The sequence below is a fragment of the Glycine soja genome, chromosome 14 (genome assembly GCF_004193775.1).
Source record: "Glycine soja cultivar W05 chromosome 14, ASM419377v2, whole genome shotgun sequence".
Taxonomy (NCBI): domain Eukaryota; kingdom Viridiplantae; phylum Streptophyta; class Magnoliopsida; order Fabales; family Fabaceae; genus Glycine; species Glycine soja.
In genome coordinates, this window is record NC_041015.1 from 29,213,502 (window position 1) to 29,233,598 (window position 20,097).

At 32.3% G+C, this 20,097-nt stretch overlaps 1 protein-coding gene across 2 annotated transcripts; it reads right to left on the reverse strand.

Annotated features, from left to right (window-relative positions):
• Nucleotides 1–13,753: 13,753 nt before the first annotated feature.
• Nucleotides 13,754–18,856, reverse strand: LOC114385478. Of its 2 annotated transcripts, none has more exons than XM_028345584.1 (5): nucleotides 18,548–18,856; nucleotides 15,966–17,470; nucleotides 15,599–15,839; nucleotides 14,772–14,851; nucleotides 13,754–14,124 (listed from the first exon to the last, which is right to left on the reverse strand). In XM_028345584.1, exons 2-5 carry the CDS (start codon nucleotides 17,418–17,420, stop codon nucleotides 13,960–13,962), a joined length of 1,941 nt encoding a protein of 646 aa, XP_028201385.1. In that variant the 5' UTR covers nucleotides 17,421–17,470; nucleotides 18,548–18,856; the 3' UTR covers nucleotides 13,754–13,959. The 2 variants fall into 2 exon arrangements, with proteins under 2 accessions (XP_028201385.1, XP_028201384.1); XM_028345583.1 differs by having other exon boundaries at nucleotides 18,511–18,856.
• Nucleotides 18,857–20,097: the final 1,241 nt, after the last annotated feature.

Here is a 20,097-nt window from a genome sequence, read left to right on the forward strand (position 1 = left end):
GTGATACCCACTCAAGTTGGCAATGAATTTACCAAAAACCGGGCCTGGAAGTGCTTTTGTAAAAACATCTGCAACTTAGTGTTGGCTTTTGACATGGACAAGCTTGACTACTTTGGACTGAACATATTCTCAAATGAAATGATGATCAATGTCAATGTGTTTGGATCGTTCATGATGAGCAGGGTTTGAAGCAAGACTTATAGAGATTTGTTATCACAAAATAACATCACAGAGGGCACATCAACTTCAAAGTAAAAAAATAACTTGTTTAACCAAACAATTTCACTAGTAACAGAAGACAAGACACGATATTCAGCTTTAGTGGATGATAGAGAAGGATTTGTTTGGCTCCATCAAGAACTGCATAGCATACTCCATTTGTTCAAAATCGCACCAAGGTTTAATTCCTCCACAGGTGCAACTATGTGAGGGCTTTAGTTTTGATAATGACTCCCACAAAGAATGAAGCTTGGAGTAGAAAGAGGAAACATACATGGAACCTTGTTGCAGAGTGATCAAGTCATGCTTAAGTTGAAAAATTAAAGGACCATTTTGTTGCTCGAAATGTTCTTGAAGATCATCCCAGATTGCTTTAGCAAAAGAACAATGTAAGATACTTACTTGCATTTCTTTGGATAAAGAATTAAGGAGCTAGGAAGAAATGATACTATCGTTGTGATGTCACAAAGCATGAGTTGAGTGACCCAAAGCAGGTTCAGGAATTGAACCATCGACAAACCCATATTTGTTCTTCCCATGAAGAGCTATGCGCATTGATTTCTTCCAAGAATTGTAGTTTTCACCGGTAAGAGGATGAGAAACTAAGGCAATGTCAGGATTGTCGAAAGAATGAATAATGATGGGATTGGAATCATCAATGGCAGTCATGACCATGAGAGAAAAATAAGAAATAGCTTCAATAGGAAGCAAGAGGCACGGAAGCAAAAACCTAACTCTGATACCATATCAGAAATGAAAGAAATGAAAGATAGATAAAAAAAACAGTTTTAGGATTCATTCATCAAAGTATTACAAAGTTGGTTTATTTATACAAAGACAGAAAATAACTAACTTGAGTAACCAACTAACCTACTCAATTAACTTTTTGTAACTAACTAACTATGGCAAATTTCCCCATCTGGGGTAGTTTTAGAAACTATTTCCCCAGATGGGGTTGTTTTTAAGTTATTTCCAAGAGGGGGCACTTTTGAACGTGAAAACCATGCATGCAGGACCCAAACCGCCAGAACCAGTGGCGAGTTTGGTGTCCTTGAGCAAATCGCTTATGACGCTGGCGATACGTGCATGCAAGTTTGAAATCGCCATTAGAACTAGCGATATACAGAACGCATAGGGAACCGCCAGTCAAACTGGCGAGTTCCAATAGCTGAGGGTGCAGGGCTAGTCGCAGGCCATGGCAGTGCAGCAGCGAAGACGCGTCAGTGCAGGCCAAATCGCCATTACCATTGGCGGTTTGCCTTGCCCACAGATCGCTAGCATGGCTGGCGGGTTGTCTTTACTTGAAAATTTTGGTTCTTCCATTATAAAAGCAGGAGCTCCGAGAGTGCACAGCTGCGCTTCCTTCCTTTGCTTCCATTGCTTTGCTATTGTTCTTCATAAGTTTCTCCATTAGACTGACTGCGTTCTTCTTATTTTGTTGTTGTCTTTTGTTTTTGGTAAGTATTTTTGAATGATAAATATTTATTGTGTGTATATATATATATATATATATATATATATATATATATATATATATATGTATATATGAATGGTAAATATTTTGTTAATGTTTGTAGGCCTGTGCTTTGTTTCACTCCTTGTATGTGGTTTCTCTCCTCTTCTCCTCTTCATATTACGTGACTTCTCTGTACTTGGTAAGTGGTTCTTAACTTGGTAACTCTAGTTGATAGGTTAATATTATTTAAGTTAGGTTTTAAAAATAATATGTTATTAGTTGTGTTATATATATAGATATATGTTAGGTTAGTTATAGTTAAATTGATATATATTATTTTCTTTAATTGTAGTGGTATATTATGATTTAAGTTAGGTTCTTATGATTTGTACATTATATATATAGATATATGTTAGGTTAGTTATGTTACAAATTTGAGTTGGTATATTATGATTTGTACGTTAGTTGTAGTGGATTTATTAATATGATTTTGTTAAGATTTTTTAAATTTATATGTTATTATTTGTGATAAAATTATTTGTACGTTAATTTTAGTTGTTATGTTATTATTATTTGGTTTAGATTTATTAGGTTTGTATGATATTATTTGTATTTTATATATGATATTTTAGGTTTAGTTAAAATGTGAATATTATTTAATTGACTTATTTATAGTTTTTATTGAAATATATGATATTTTATTAATTTTATATATATATACATATATATATATATATATACATATGTTCTTTAAATTTTTTATTCCATGAAATTTTTTTGATTTAATACCATTTTTTTGTGTATAATATTTGTTATTTAATTTAAATTTTAATAATTGGAAAAAAAATATGATCATTTAATTAAATTTATGTACGTATTTTAATATTTAATTTTGTTATGTATAGAGTATTTTAGTTAGTAAATTAAGTTTTGTTGTGTTAAATTTATGTACGTGTTTTATTTTATAATTTTATTATGTACGTATTTTAATTTGGTCATTTATTTCAATTTATGTTGCTATGTTAATTTTTAATTTTCTTATTTGTAGAGTATTTTAGGTAGTATTTTAAGTTTTTTTGTGTAAAATTTATGTACGTGTAACAATTTTTAATTTTATTATGTATTTTAATTTGGTCATTTATTTAAATTTTTGTAGCTATTTAATTTTTAATTTTGTTATTTGTAGACTATTTTAGGTAGTACTTTAAGTTTATTTGTGTACAATTTATGTACGTGTTTAAATTTTTAATTTTGTTATGTATTTTAATTTGGTCATTTATTTAAATTTTTGTAGCTATTTAATTTTTAATTTTGTTATTTGTAGACTATTTTAGGTAGTATTTTAAGTTTATTTGTGTACAATTTATGTACGTGTTTAAATTTTTAATTTTGTTATGTATTTTAATTTGGTCATTTATTTAAATTTTTGTAGTTATTTAATTTGTAATTTTGTTATTTGTAGATTATTTTAGGTATTATTTTAAGTTTATTTGTGTAAAATTTATGTACGTGTTTAAATTTTTAATTTTGTTATGTATTTTAATTTGGTAATTTATTTAAATTTGTGTAGGAATGTAATTTTTAATTTTTTTATTTGTAGACTATTTTAGGTAGTATTTTAAGTTTTTTGTGTTAAATTTTTGTACGTGTAACAAATCTATGTATTTTAATTTGGTCATTTATTTTAATTTGTGTAGCTATTAAATTTGTAATTATGTTATTTGTAGAGTATTTTAGAACATTTATTTAAATTTGTGTAGCTATTAAATTTGTTAATTTTTTTAATGTAAAATTTTTGTTGTCAATTTTTTGTATTATATTTAACTTTACAGTATCAATGGCATCTTCGTCATCATCTTCATCTTCATCTAGTATACACATTAAGTCTGGTCCAATAGATGGAGACGTTTTATGGCTGTAACCTAAACATGTTTCCGAACATATTTGGAATGGGGAACCAGACAGAAAACTACATATCAGACGAGCTGTACCCATCTATCAAGGACAAGAAGAAATACCAGAGGAAATTATTCTTCTGCTTCGCCAATCAGGATTTTATTGGATAATGAAAATGGGGTACCTGAAAATTAATTCTTCATTAATTACAACCTTGATTGAAAGATGGAGGCCCGAGACACACACGTTTCACTTGAGATGCGGAGAGGCTACGATTACTCTTCAAGATGTGTCAATCTTGTTAGGTCTTCATACTGAGGGGGCACCATTAATTGGTCAGACTAATCTTGATTGGGCTGAATTGTGTGAAGAATTATTGGGAGTCAGAGCACAGGAAGGTGAACTTCAAGGCAGTGTGGTCAAATTAAGTTGGCTGGCTCACCATTTTTCAGAAATAAATATCCATGACGTTAACGTAGAACAATTACAAAGGTTTACTCGTGCATGGATCCTCAGATTCATAGGAGGAGTTTTATTTGTTGACAAAAGCAGCAGTAAAGTTTCCCTAAGGTACCTCCAATTTTTACAGGACTTTGAACAATGCAGCACATATGCATGGAGACCTGCCGTGCTTGCTTATTTATACAGAGAGATGTGCAGCGCCACCGAATACAAAATAAAATCAATCAGAGGTATGTGCATCTTAATCCAAATGTGGGCATTGGAACGCTGCACGACTTTGGCTCCAAAGAGAACTCCTCCTATAATAGAAAACAAACCACTCGGACACAGGTTAGTTGTTTTGAAAAAAAATTCATTTGAAAATAATCAATAATGTAACGCGTCGGCACTAATTATTTCATATATTTTTTTTAGGTAGCTGCGACGTGGAAACCAACATATTGGCAATGATGATCTAATAGTTTTCCGTCGCAAATTGGATATCATGAAACGACATGAGGTAACAAGATCATCATGTATTCGTTAAATAATAAATAAAATGTCATGGTTTAAGATAAATTAACAATTGTGTTATTCTATGCAGTTTCTGTGGGAGCCTTACACAACAACTGTTATGTTGATGTTGTCTCCCATTTGTTTGGTTGGCAGTATGGCGTGGTGCGCAGTGGTGCCACTCATTTGTTTCCATGTTGTAGAGGGGCACCAACCGGATAGAGTGTTGCGACAATTTGGAATGCAACAACCTATTCCGGAGTCTCCTTCGCAACCACGGAATGTCCATGGGCTAACATTGAAAGGCAAACAAGATGAAAATTGGTTCCAGCTGTTGGCCCCATTTATCAGTCAGTGGAATAATCGAGCTGAGTTTAGGGTCGACGTTTATCCTCGACAAGAGGGCCTATTGAGTTTTAACTCGGATTACATGGTGTGGTATAGGCGCAAAACAAAAATGTTTGTTGACCCAAACAATGCAAACACGGCTACATTGGTATTTATTTCTTTTTAATTATTTAACTTCAATTTATTTTTAAATCATCGACATTAATTTCCTTACCCTAATAATTGCAGGGTGAAGTTGCCGAGACATTATAGTATATGGTGTCACCACAAGGGCGAAACACATGGACAGTTGATGACCTCGTGCCATATGTGGAAAAGTTAGCGATTTTATCCTAAGAGCAAGGGAGGATCACTGAGCCTGTGACACATGGTCCAGCATCAGAGCGTCGATTTCCCCCACAACAGTTTGACATGCTTCAGTCAAGTGTTGAAACTCGAGGTTTTGACAGACGAAGGGAGATTGTTCAAGCGGAAGATTTTTCCCAACAAATGGAGCAGCGTGGCCATGGAATGTATTACACGCCACCAACATTTTCTTAGTATCCTTCGCAGATGTATCAGTATCCTTTCGAAGGCCGTGACACTGATATGTCTGCAAGCGAACATTCATTTGGTGGTGTTGCGGAAACACATCCTCATTTTTCATGGCCGACCATGACCCCTTTGCAGCAACATGATGCCCCAATGGCAACACCTAATGCCCCATTAGGTCCGCAATGGGATGTACCCAGAGCAATACCTGATATGGGTGACTTATTAGGTGTTGATTTGCGTCACGAGTTTTCTGCAGAGGCTGAGCAACAAGGGCGGAGACAGCGCGCAAGAAGAAATCCGGATCGTCAAGCCCGAAGGTGGGATCGACCATGTGGCACATCCTTGCGCCATCACGGACACCATAATGACTGATTTTGATGTCTCTATTTGAAATTTGTTTTGTATCTTTGTAATTTGAATTTCAGACTTAATTTATGGTATCTCATTGTACTTGTTATGGAATTGCGTTTTTGATCACCATTTGTTATTGAATCACCATCGCGGACACCATAATGACTATTTTTATGTCGCGCATGAAACTAGAATAATAAATAAAGTCATATAGCAAAATTAAAGTTGACAAATACATAGTTAGGGTTAGGGTTTATGAGTTAGGGTTAATTAGTTAGGGTTAGGGTTTATGTGAAGGGTTAGGTTTAAGGTTTTGAGTTAGGGTTAGGGTTTATGAGTTAGGTTAGGGTTTATGAGTTAGTTTTAGGACTTAGGGTTTATGAGTTAGTGTTAGAGTTATGAGTTAGGGTTAGGGTTATGAGTTGGGGTTATTGTGAAGGTTAGGGTTAGGGTTATGAGTTGGGGTTAGGGTGAAGGGTTAGGTTTATGAGTTAGGGTTAGGGTTATGAGTAAGGGTTAGGGTTTATGGCTTACTTTAGGACTTAGGGTTTATGAGTTATGTTTAGGGGTTATGGTTATGAGTTGGGGTTAGGGTGAATGGTTAGGGTTAGGGTTATGAGTTAGGGTTAGGATTTATGACTTACTTTTAGGACTTAGGGTTTATGAGTTATGTTTAGGGGTTATGGGTTAGGGTTATGGTTATGAGTTAGGGTTAGGTTTATGAGTTAAGTTTAGGGTTTATTAGTTAGGGTTAGGGTTATGAGTTTGTTTTAGGACTTAGGGTTTATGAGTTAGGTTTAGGGGTTATGGGTTAGGGTTATGAGTTTGGGGTATGGTTATGAGTTAGGGTTAGGGTTATGGGTTAGTAATCATAATGACTATTTTTATGCCGCGCATCAAACTAGAATAATAAATAAAGTCATAAAGAAAAAGTAAAGTACACAAATCAAAATAAGTAACGGTAGTAATCATAATGACTATTTTTATGTCGCGCAACAAACTAGAATAATAAATAAAGTCATAAAGAAAAATTAAAGTAGACAAATCAAAATAAGTAATGGTAGTAATCATAATGACTATTTTTATGTCGCGCATCAAACTAAGTATATGGATAGGGTTTAGGGTTAGGGGTTAGTGTTTAGGGTTTAGGGTTAGTGGTGAGGGTTTAGAGTTAGTGGTTAAGGTTTAGGGTTAGTGGTTAGGGTTTAATTTTAGTGGTTTAGGTTTAGGGTTAGTGGTTAGGGTTTAGGGGTAGTGGTTACAGTTTAGGTTTAGGGGTAGTGGTTACTGTTTAGGATTTATGGTTTAGGGTTTAGGGCTAGTGGTTAGTGGGTTAGGGTTAGGGTTAGTGGTTTAGGTTTAGGGTTTATGTTTATGGTTTTAACTAACGAATTCATTGAACCCCACAAATAAGTCATGTACAAAAGGCAAAATGTTTTTAACTACCGAATTCATTGAACCCCAGAAATTCAATACATTGAACAGAACGTAAACAAATACAAGTCACTCGACTAACATACATAAATCAACGATTTGAACAACTCCCACGCTCAGATTGCATTGGACAGCGACGCCTATTATGCCCTTCGGCTCCACATCTACTACATTTTGGTTGGTGCTCAGATGGTTCGACCCAATCCATCTCATTTCTTATCCTTGTTGATTTTGGCCGACCTTTCGCACGAATTGTAGTTGGGTCAGGGATAAGTGTCCATGCGTCATCAGAAGGAGGAATAGCTGCTTCATTCCCAAGAGGCCACCATTGTGCGGAGTAAGCTTTTAAGATGTGCTCGTTTGTATAAACAACATCTATATATTGGTAGTAGTTCATGCTCACGTAACCACAAGCTGCAATAATGTGTAAACATGGATAGTGAAGCGCAGAATACCTTCCGCATTGACAATGACGACCATTCAAGTTTACTGTCCACTTTTGTCCGCCACGTTGCTTTATAGGGTTGAAGCTCTCCTCTACTTCAAACCTTGTGGACTGGATATCATACACGCGAACGATGTGCGTACAAGCTTGTTCTTGATTTTTCCTCAGTTCTTTAACAAGCTTTGAACAATATACTTGGCCTTCATTTAACTGTCTTTGGGCTTGGCGGCCACGCTCAACAAAGTACTTTCGACACCTACTGTACGTTGATTTCACCAATGCTGTTATGGGAATGTTGCGACAATCTTTTAAAACCTTATTGAGACATTCTAAGAGGTTCGTTGTCATGTGGCCATATCGACGTCCTTCTCTATCGTAAGCCATCGTCCATTTTTCCTTTAAGATGCGATCAATCCATGTTGCTATGGCTGGACTCAGTTCACGAAATTTTTCTAAATTTTGATCAAAAATGTGCTTGCATGGAGTGTAGGCTGCATAAAATTAGTTATGAATAACAATTTTAAGTATAAATGAAAGTAAAATAAACGTGACCATCAAATATGAAATTTTACCCAATTTCTTCAACATTTCTTTTTGTTTGGCATTATTGAATTTTCGATTGAAGTTGCTTGCTATGTGTCGCACACAATAGACATGATAACCATGGGGAGGTTGTCAGCCAAGTGCTTCGTTAGCGACAATGGACTTTATACTCGCATGTCGATTAGATATCAGATAAATACCATTTTTATATGTGACATATTCACGCAAGTGTGCCAAAAACCATGACCACGTTGTCAACGTCTCACCTTCGACCACCGCGAATGCTAGAGGAAGGACACCACCATTTCCATCTTGTGATGTGGCCATTAAGAGTGTCCCACGGTATTTGTCGTACAAATGTGTGCCGTCAACTTGTATGATTGGCTTACAGTACTTGAAAGCCTCTTTACATTGGCCATAAGTCCAAAAAACTCTATGAAATTGGCAGTGTTCGCGACTAACCGTATTTCCAACGATAAAATCGTCATGTAGTATTTGAAAATACGATCCAGGAGAATGATTTTGCATGTGTGTTAGCCACAACAAAAGTTTCGCATATGACTCATCCCAATCGCCATATTCAATAGCAATGGCTTTCTGTTTCGCCAACCAAGCTTTTTTGTACGACACCTTGTACGCAAATTGGCTGTTAATCCTCTCTTGAATCAATGAAATTTTTATCGATGGATCTTCTCTGATCATGCATGTCAATAGAATAACAAAATTTAAATGACAATTAAGGCTAAAACAATAACATAATATGAACATAAAATACGTACCTACTACACAAGTGGCAATTAAATCTGAATCAAGTTTCTCGTGATCTTGGGTCATGGTCATATTGAGACATGTGTGTGGTCCACCCCATTGAGTGACTTTCCATGAATAAGTTTTTTTAGATAGAATTTCCCTTATGTAGAAAGGGCAAGGACAATCTGCATTTTTATTCAAGCAACAAACCACATACTTGTCCCATTTGCTTTCAACCACTTTGAAACTTTGATGCACCTTCATAACATATTGTTTGAGCGCATTCTTGACCGCATCTTTACTATCAAATTCCATGCCAACATATAATTCTTGGCCAACATTAAAAGTGGATGGCATCTCCAAACCACAAATGTCCTCCTCATCAGGATGGCTCCAGTTGATATTATTATAATGCAAAACATCATTCCAAAATGGATTTTGAATTCCTTGTACACCTTATAGTCCAAAAAAAATTCAAATCATACTTATTTGCCATTAAATACAATTGTCGTGAAATAATAAATGTATTGAGTGAAGTATTTTTTAAGAGGAAATTATACCTTCTGTTGGGTGAACAATTCTTATTGGTGGAATCATTTCGGTGACTTCATTGTCTGTATCAGATATACCGTCAACACTGTCTTCTTCGTCTAAAGACTCTTCAACGTATGAGTTAGACACAAGATAATCATCTTCATCAAGATGTAAATTGCTCATATTTGTTGGCGGTTGTGTGTCATCATTAGATAAATAATTTTCACATGATGTAACCGAATTTGTAGAATGAAACATTGAACCACCAGCCACATCCTTTTCTATGTACAATTCTAGAACTGACATTTCTTGTTGTTGTTTAAAACTTTCCAGCATCGTTTCAACGTCTTCGTCATCGCAAATTTACAAGGCAATATATTTTCCTGACACGAAAAATTTACAACTGATAGCAGAAATAATTTCATTATTTTGTAATTTTACCTTGTCTCCAATTTTTTTCTTCAAAGCATTGAAATTAATTCCACGTTTAATCTGAATCGCTTTTTTACTGCCTTTAAATATTACACCATCATTATCTTCATATACCATTTCATTGAAATACAACACTGTTATAACCGAATACATCGTGTACCTACAAAAACAATATTTTAATTAATTAATCATAATAAATTCAAAATAGTAAAATGTAATCACAAAAATTATCTTCAACACAATTTGACATTAAAACTTTCTTCTATAAAAAATTTATTAACTTGAAATATTTTGGATGGTAAACACTTCAAAAAAAATATGAATCCAAGGTAGTAACTTTAAAGCCCAAATAAACCATAAACAAAGTTAGTATTATTTATAAATAATTAATTTTCACAATAATAACTTCAACATACGTACTTCAAATAAATATAATGGGAAAAAAATTAAATTTTAAATACCGTTCAAGTTGAATGCAAATAAAATTTTAAGACACACCAACAAATCATGAACATCAACCTTATCTAATTAAAAAATTAATATAACTTTATATTAAAATAAATTTCCACACTCAAAATACTTACTTAAAATAATTATGATGTTACAAATTTGTTTACTTTCACACACTTTTCACAATACATGCTTCGTTAATTTTTAACACACTAACAAACTATCAACACCAACCTAATCTAATTAAAAATATACTAAAAATTTCATATTTACCAAATTTTTTCGGGACTCAAATATTTTCTTTAAATAAATATAATCACATATTTCTTTTATTTTATACACACAGATATAAAATATAAAACTAATTTAATTAAAAATTATTAACAACTATAAATTCAAACTGGTCTCAAAAATTACTTCAAAAATATTTTATAATATAATTTATTTGACTGAAATTTACGAACCTCATTCACAAATTTAACCCTCAAGAACCAAATTTCAAACCAATTAAAAATTTGATGACAAATTTCTTCTATTTTATACACACAAACAATCATATAAAATATAAAACTAATTTAATTAAAAATTTCATAAAAACTATACATTCAAACTGCTATAAAAAATTACTTAAAAAAATTATAATACAAATTATTTTACAGGAAATTACGAAATAAAAATATAAAACTAATTTAACTAAAGAATTACTAAAAACTATACCTTCTAACTACTATAAAAATTTAGTTAAAAAAATTATAACACAAATTATTAATTTCAAAATTACAAACCTGATTCAAATATTTAAGTTCAAGCAAACAAATTTAAAACTTTATGCGGATAAATCCCTAAACACTCAGAAAACTCAAAGCTCCTAGTGCATTCAAAAAACTCAAAGCCACTAATTGTGAGCACACACTGCTGAAAGAGGAAAGAATTCTTCATCTCAAAGTCACTTGTGATTTCAAGAACACAGCTAAAAACGTTACTTGTGATTGTGAGCACACAACTGAAAGAAGTTTTCGTATTTATAAGCACAAAATCGCCAGTCCTTATGGCTATTTTTTCTGCCCTAAATCGCCAATGGGAGTTGCAACTTGCAGGCAACTCGCCAATGACAGTTGCAACTCCCCTTCTTTGAAAAAGCGGTCCCTCTAACACTGAAAAGCAGCCCCCTATGCCTGAAACCTAGCCTGCACCCTCAGTCCATGGAACTCGCCAGTTTGACTGGCGGTTCCCAAACATCTGTGCATGTCGCCATTCCAACTGGCGATTTGGTCTCTGCATGCACGTATCGCCATTGATGCTGACGATTTGCTCAAGGACACCAAACTCGCCACTGGTTCTGGCGGTTTGGGTCCTGCACGCATGGTTTTCACGTTCAAAAGTACCCCCTCTTGGAAATAACTTAAAAACAACCCCATCTGGAGAAATAGTTTCTAAAACTACCCCAGATGGGGAAATTTGCCAACTAACTATCATAACCAACTAACTACTCAAATAACTTCTAGTAACCAACTAACTACTCAAATAACTTCTAGTAACCAACTAACTACTCAAATAATTTCTTATAACTAATTACAACTGCTTAATCGTGATAATGGTTGAAGTAATTTGTGCCAATATCTTCTTATATGCATTATCTTTATTTTAAATTTTGTTTTTTCTTCATCATGTATTAAGTGTTCCAAAAGTTATGTGTATGTATTTACATGAAGTATAACATTTTAACATTTTTATTCATTATTAACAGTAATTACAATATTTGGTTGATGTGGGATCAACAAGATCATTCACAACTGTTTTTCATGTTATGTATGATTGTGAAGGGTCTTGTATATAAGAGGAAGTTCATGACAAGAATTTCACGATTTGAATCCAAGAGAACAATTTTCATACTACATATTGTTGCTACAACTCCTCTTGCTTACATAATTGTTTTTTCTCCCTGGGTACTACCACTGATTGAATCAATTATGCATTAAGGTTTTTTGCTTTATTTTCTTTGTTGTCACCATCCATGAAAGCAATTGAGCAATTATATTCACAAGTTTTTTGTTTATCATTTTTTATTTGTTTTATATCACTTTTTTTTATTTGTTTTACAATTAAATAATGTGTCTCATCACTTTTTTTTTGTTCTTTTTTTCATAGTTTTATTTATTTCTATTCTTTTTGTTAGCTTTGTTGTTTTATTGTATTTTTTTTCTTTTCATGTTTTTATTTTTTGTTTGTAATATAGAACGTGCCATCTTCTTTTCTTTCTTTTATTCCATAGTAGTTAATTTTGTGTTTGATGATTAACTGATCAAGGTTTTCTCTTTTTCTTTTTTCGTTCATATGTAATTTTCATTTTTCTTTTCTTTTATTTTCTCTATTCCCTTCTTTCTCCTATTTTTATGTTTAAAATGTATGACAAATCCAAAAAAACTATTATACCCTTAATAAATAAATAAATAAATAAATAAATAAAAAGCTATGCAAATCCAAAAAAAAAAATTGCTATTTTTTCTCCAGTTTTTTTGGAAAATCTTTTCTCACTTTTACTCACTCTCTTACCCAATTGTTTTCAAAACCGTTCTCCTTTTAACCAATTGTTTCTTTCTTAATGTACCATTTTTTTTCTTCTCAGCATTTTTAATTTTATTAGTTTATTATTTGTTTATCTTCCAAATAGACTATCTTAATGAATGAATAAAAAAAAGACTATTTAGATTAAATATCTCATTTTACTATCTATTAAATTAAGAGTTATGTCTAACAAATTAAAAAATAATAATATTCTATTACTAATTAATGAATCAAAATAAACCCTTTTGTATGTTTTTATTCTTTACAAGAATTTTTACTGAAATAGATTCAAATTAATAAATAAAATTTCTTTGATGATATACTCCTCAAAGATCTTAAAACGGAATATGCATATAATTTACACATTTTCAAGTGATAAACTAATTACATATGATATCAAAAAATTAACATCTAAATATGTATTTAGAACAAAATTAATACACACATCCTTATATTAATAAGAAAAATGTTATACTGTATTAAATTTAATATACTAAAAATATTTTAAAACAATAGAAATGTGAACACACATATTATGTTTGTGTTTCCACAAGTACATAATACAAGATTGTTACAATATATCAATTTTAATGAAATAAAAAAAATCGCAATAAAAATACAGCATGTGTTTCTACTATAAAAATAAGGCATTTGAAATAATTATTTTCTGTAAAATAGGTTATAATTTTATAACTAATTTTTAAATAAAAAATTGTTTTAAACAACCATAACTATAAAATCGATTATAATTTTATAACTACTTTTATATAAAAAGTTATGGTTATAATTACAGTTATTTTATAAAAATTAGTCTTTTTGAGCAGAGTCCTAGATATCTTGCATTTGGGCTCAACAAAAACTAGCTTAGGAAGAATATAACATTATATTACAGCATATGCTAGCCACCTAAGCCCCTCAATTATCAGTTTATCACCATCTTCTCAATGGTACAAAAAACGGTGGACAAAAAGAGAACCACGGTTTAACAGAAATGAAAGAACTCCTGATGAGAACCACAACTCTAGCTATCTTTCTTTCTACAACTAGGTCAAAGTTCCAAGATAGATTTAACTGTACGTATGTAAACTTTGTTGACTATGTTAGTTAAACTCTTGCTTCCAAATTTAGCAAGATTCCAATTTTTTATTTGTCGTAAAAAGTCCAAACAATGCTTGTCAAGCCAAGGTCGAAATTTTCCTTCGTGGGTCACATTCTGCAAAATGCATCAAAAAAATGCATTAAGATATCTGCTATTGTATGCAATTCACAGTTAGCAGAAGATGTATACAAGAACTCCCATACTCACCAATGTGTTAGAACATGTAAATATGAAATTATGAAATGATTAGACCAAATGAGCCAACAAATGTAATAAAAAAATTGCACAAGTGTGTGAATGCAAAGTCACAAAAGTCACCAAATTCATAAGTACTATTAATAAGCAATTTCCTACTTTACACGACCAGTAGATCTACATCTAGAAGTCACATGCATTTTAAAAAAAATAAAAATTCAGAACTAAAGAAAATGTGGATGATAGAAACGATATTCCATAGTGGCCTAAAGGTGGGCTGGAGAAAATAGTTATGTTCTCTAAAGTATATTCTAGTTTTACAATATTGTATCTCGTTTAAAACATACTGCATGTGGCCATATTACTCATATCAAGAACTTTCTTCGCACAGAAGATTAACAATTACAACCAGAAATGATTCAAAATTCCATACCATAAGAACCCATCACCTCCAAGTAATCCACAAACAACTTAAGTTAAGAAGGTTCATTTCATTCTCATCACAATCACTCAAGATGAAAACGGCCTAAACAGGATATTATTTGAACATGAATCTACTGACTTACTTGCAACCAGAAAATAAATCCACGCAAGAGAAACAAAACCTTTTCCGGTTTTTTGAATTCGGCAATTGCTTTAGCTAGATCTGTACAATCATGAAACAAAATTTGATAGAGGATGGCATTAGATTGAGCAAAGACAGTTATACAACAATGAGAATAACACCACCTGAAAGTCCAAAAAGAAGCAGAAGCAACCTAACTGCTTGCACAAACCATAGATTACCAAAATGAAGCACCTATCAGAAAAATCTAACCCAAATATAATGATGACTAAAAAATAGTATTAATCAATCACAAGAATGAACCCCTCTAAGGGTATAACAAACAGGAAAATTGGTCTACCTTCACTAGAGAGAATCAAAGGTTCCCCTACCATTATAGTATATTGAGATTAAGTTGGTTCTTTAGCTCATAAGCAAATTACATCATATTCATTTCTGTGGCTCTAAATTATTTTCATCACCTATGTTGTTTTGAAAATTACACTTATGGTATACTTGGAAGAGCTTATTTGAGCTTATTGCGATATCTTGTAACATTTCTATAAGCTCAGTAAGTAAAAAATTCAAAAAAATGGTGGTAGTTGAAGGTTTTCTGACAAAAGGAATGAAAATATTAACTTGCTCTTATTCAAATAATCCAACTAAGTATTGGTTGCTCCATGCTTATATCAAGCCAGAGATGTTTAATGCTGGAGGTGAGGAACAAATCAAAAGTCAAAACCATTGAATCTTGACAGCTTGGTTAGGATTAAACTTCACATTAACAATATATATAAATAAAAAGGAATATTCAAAAAGTCAAACTAGTTGAGAAAATACTGGACATACCAGGGTACAAGTCAAGATATGATTCGCTGACACCCCTAGTGCGACAAAACTTGACCACCCCATGACGTGTTTCTCTATGACGTTCCTTTTGTTTTTTCTGACGTACTTCAAGCAGAAGTCTATCACATTCTTCTTGGTCATAAGGCCTTTGAAGATCATTCATAAGTCTTCTCCTAAACTGAGAATTACCGTAAGCAGGTAATTGCCAGTTGTCTTTGGGATTCTTTTCAGTTTCGAACCACTAAACACACAGAGACATTACCAAGTTAAAAAATAAGTGTTTAGTTAATAATGTGCCTGTGTGTGAATCATGTTCAGATTATGAACGATGCAGTTACATTGTATGAAGTAAAAGAAAGACACTTACAGATGAATCATATGTTTTCGAAGAAACAAATGGAGTGTTTTCATGAATTTGATCAGGTTCTAGAAGAATAACATCTGGCTCAGAGGAATTACTGTCACCATCCACGTTGTCTGTCTTTGAGGTATTCCTCTCAGGCCTACACCCCACCTCACCATCAACAATCAAAACAGAATTCAGATATTGTAAGTAATCTTCATCAACCTCACTCAGCACATAATCAGAAACAAGGGAATTCTGTATAACATTTGATCGCTTTCCTATTAATTCACTAGGTATATAGTCATCCCTACAAGAATTCAGGAATATCTGGTAATCCTCATCCACAACAATTAACTCCATATTAGTCTGGGCATTGTTGTTGGGGACACCAGAAACATTTTCATGTGGCCTTTTCTTACTAAGTCCTCTTTTAGCCTCCAAATTCTGCTTTCCTATTGATTCACTAGGTATATAGTCATCCCTACAAGAATTCAGGAATATCTGGTAATCCTCATCCACAACAATTAACTCCATATTAGTCTGGGCATTATTGTTGGGGACACCAGAAACATTTTCATGTGGCCTTTTCTTACTAAGTCCTCTTTTAGCCTCCAAATTCTGCTTTTCTATTAATTCACTAGGTATATAGTCATCCCTACAAGAATTCAGGAAAATCTGGTAATCTTCGTCCACAATATCTAACTCCATATTAGTCTGGGCATTGTTGTTGGGGACACCAGAAACATTTTCATGTGGCCTTTTCTTACTAAGTCCTCTTTTAGCCTCCAAATTCTGCTTTTCTATTAATTCACTAGGTATATAGTCATCCCTACAAGAATTCAGGAATATCTGGTAATCTTCGTCCACAATATCTAACTCCTTATTAGTCTGGGCATTGTTCTTGGGGACACCAGAAACATCTTCATGTAGCCTTTTCTTACTAAGTACTCTTTTAGCCTCCAAATTCTGCTTAGCTTTCATTGACCCACTTGTCTGTTTTCCCACAGAATCACTCCCTTTGTTTCTTTGATTTCCTGTCTCATCCCTTTGTTTTGAACCCTTGTCTAACTTGGGATTATTATGCAAGCTTTCTTCTTCCCTGTAAGGATGATCATTATGGTCATTGTTGTGGCCAATGTTGATGTCATCATCAGAACCATCCACATCACTATCACTGACAACATCAATATGAGGATCATATGTAAGCAAAAAGAATTTGTAATCTTCATCCACTTCATCCTCTGACATATGACCCTTCTTTATTGTTAAACTTGCCACTTTTCCATGACTCTTCACAGTTGATCTTGTACCACTGTCACTGTGATTGTGCTTCAATTGTTTGTTTGAACCTGAATTTTCAAATCTCTTCCATCGTCTTTCTAACCTACAATCCTTAGAATTAGAACCTTTCGGTTTCAGAATCGCTCTCACATCATCATAACCTTCCAAATCAATTGTGTCCGGAGCAGGCCCCATTTTCCTTCAACAATAGCAGTGTCCTCCTTTGCAACAGGACTACTTACGCGCTGTAAACAAACAAAAAAATCAAAAAAGAAAACAGTCAATTTGTTATGCTGGAAATTTTGATGTCTTGAGGAAAAAAATACTGTGAAAAATAATTATATGGAAAGTACATTGATTTTGTAATGGAGAACATGTTTTCAGTCCATTAATTAATGGAAATAAAATTCAATCCAAACGACAGATACATTACATCAACTTAATTAAATACATCAATAGATAACAATCTATTTGCTTGGTGCACATACAAAAATATAATACACACTACACAGCAATGGAAGCTTAAAATGCATCAATAGGCATTTAAGCTGAATTTAAATGCAATCGCAATTTGATCAACAGGCAACTCTTACTTTTTATTATTATTTTTTTGAGTAAACTACATAGACCTCCCGAGTTTTGGACATATTACACACACTCAATACCCTTTCCCTTTTTAACCCTACAAAAATCTCCTTAATTTTTTTGGGTTTGTTACACCTACACCCCCTGGTTCCAAACGGTGTAAAAAATCGTTAAGTTAGACATGGAAGGTGATTGGCACATGGGCTATAATGATTTTTTTCTTCCAAAAAAGCGCTTATCATCTTCGTTAAAACTGGACAGGCTGTGATGGAAAATTCAGCAGCAGCAGTTCATCCACAAATGAATATTCCACAATTTAGGCTACTAAATTTATGAAAATTTAAACAAAAAAACCTCAGCAAAACCCTCCACAAATTGAATATTCCATAGGCTTATAAACCATATCCTCCCTCAGGCATAAGTAATGTATTTATGTATGTAGTACACTTTATGATTTTGGTAAAAAAATTCGAACGCCAATACCTCATTTTGGTTCTTTAGGTCCACCATATGAGAGTTTTTTTTAATTATTATTATCATCAATTCCAAAGTTTCCCTTTCATATGCACAATGGAAGAAAACCAAATTAAAAAGCCCCCAACGCCCTTAGGAGACCAACATTCAATCATTCATAAAATGACAACCCAAAATAGTTATAATTCAACAAGATTATGCTTATGCTAAACAAAAAAGTATTAACCTTCAACAAGATTAAGCCCAAGAACGCATTCCCTCACCAAACATCAATTACTCCAACTCCTCGATGTTCGATTAGCCAGGTGCACCGTGCGTGTGGTTCTCAATCTGAACCGCTGTTTTCTATTTGGTCTCGACGACGGTGGTGAAGGCAAAGGATAAAGGAGAGGTTTGGGATTTGAAAAGTTGAACAGTCCAATCCCAAACCTAATTTCCTTCTGTTAATGGCAAAAAGAACAATTTGGGCTGTGAACAATAAAAGGTTCCAAACTGAACAGAGTGAACATTAGTAGTAACTCTTTTCTCTTTGTTCCAGTGGCAGTGGCATTAGCTCGTGAAGTTACGTTCCCTAACCTTTCTTATACCTAACCCACTGTCACATTAACGCCACCCTCTATTTTTTTTTTCTTTCATAAAGTTAAATTTTTGCCCTTTTGAAGGATGTATATTTCAATTATTGTCTTGTTTTTATTATTCGTAAGTAAATAGTTTAAATTTAATAATAAAAAATTGTGTATTTGATTTCATATATTTGAAAAATATACGCTTTAATTATTGTTTTATTTGTTCATTGATTGATATGTGTACCATATCCTTTAAATAATATGCATCTTATGGTCACTCGTCATATAAAATTTTGAGGAAAGTAATTTATTAAAGAATTTGAATTTCTGTAATTTAGAATTCTTGGATGTTTTTTTTATGAAAAATTTAAAATTTTGAAATTTTAAAACAGAATTTTAAATCTAAAATTTCAATTTCCTTTTAAAATGTGAGAAATTGAAATTTTCTTACCGTCTTCTTCGAAAAACACAACTCCTAAAGATTTGATATGAACATACACACCAATTATATATTTTCTTTTTTTTTCATTCATTTTTTTCATCCTCATAATTTTAATTTTTTTTATCCAAATACAAAATTTTAAAAATAAAAGAATTTCAATTGAAATATTTAAAATTCTTAGAATTTAAAATTTCTCCATCTAAACCTACAAGATAATTTTGACGGATGCCTTATAATTTTTTAAAAATATTTAATAATTGTATCGAATATTTACAAGCCACTTTAAAAAAATGTTCCTTTTATTTCAAGTTTAGTAAAATTTATTTTTTTTCTATTTATTTTTTGTTTCATATCCTTGAATGTTATATTTATTACAGTTATTTTGTATTCGTTTTCTCATATTACGATTCAAAATTACTATTATACGTTCAGGCTTATAGCGACAACAATCGAAAATGCAAAAGATATATCTCTTTTAATTTTTTAATCATTAAATATTCTTACTTAAAACCTTAACCTAGGCTAGTGTTAAGAAAGTAATTAATAGTATAAAATAATGTATCTATGAATATTTTATTATTTATTATTTTATTCAAAAGAAGAAGATATGTTGTGTTTTTTTTTTAAATGGATTTGGTTTTTTCGGGAATAATATGATTTTTTGTAAAAAAAAGATGAAGGTCGAGACTACTAGATGGTGGAGTCAAAGTCTCTTTTGACAAAATTAATAAAATGCTAAGCGTAAATCAATCCTTAAGTTTTCTTTTTAAATGATAAATTTTATTTTCGCAAATAAGAAAAAAAA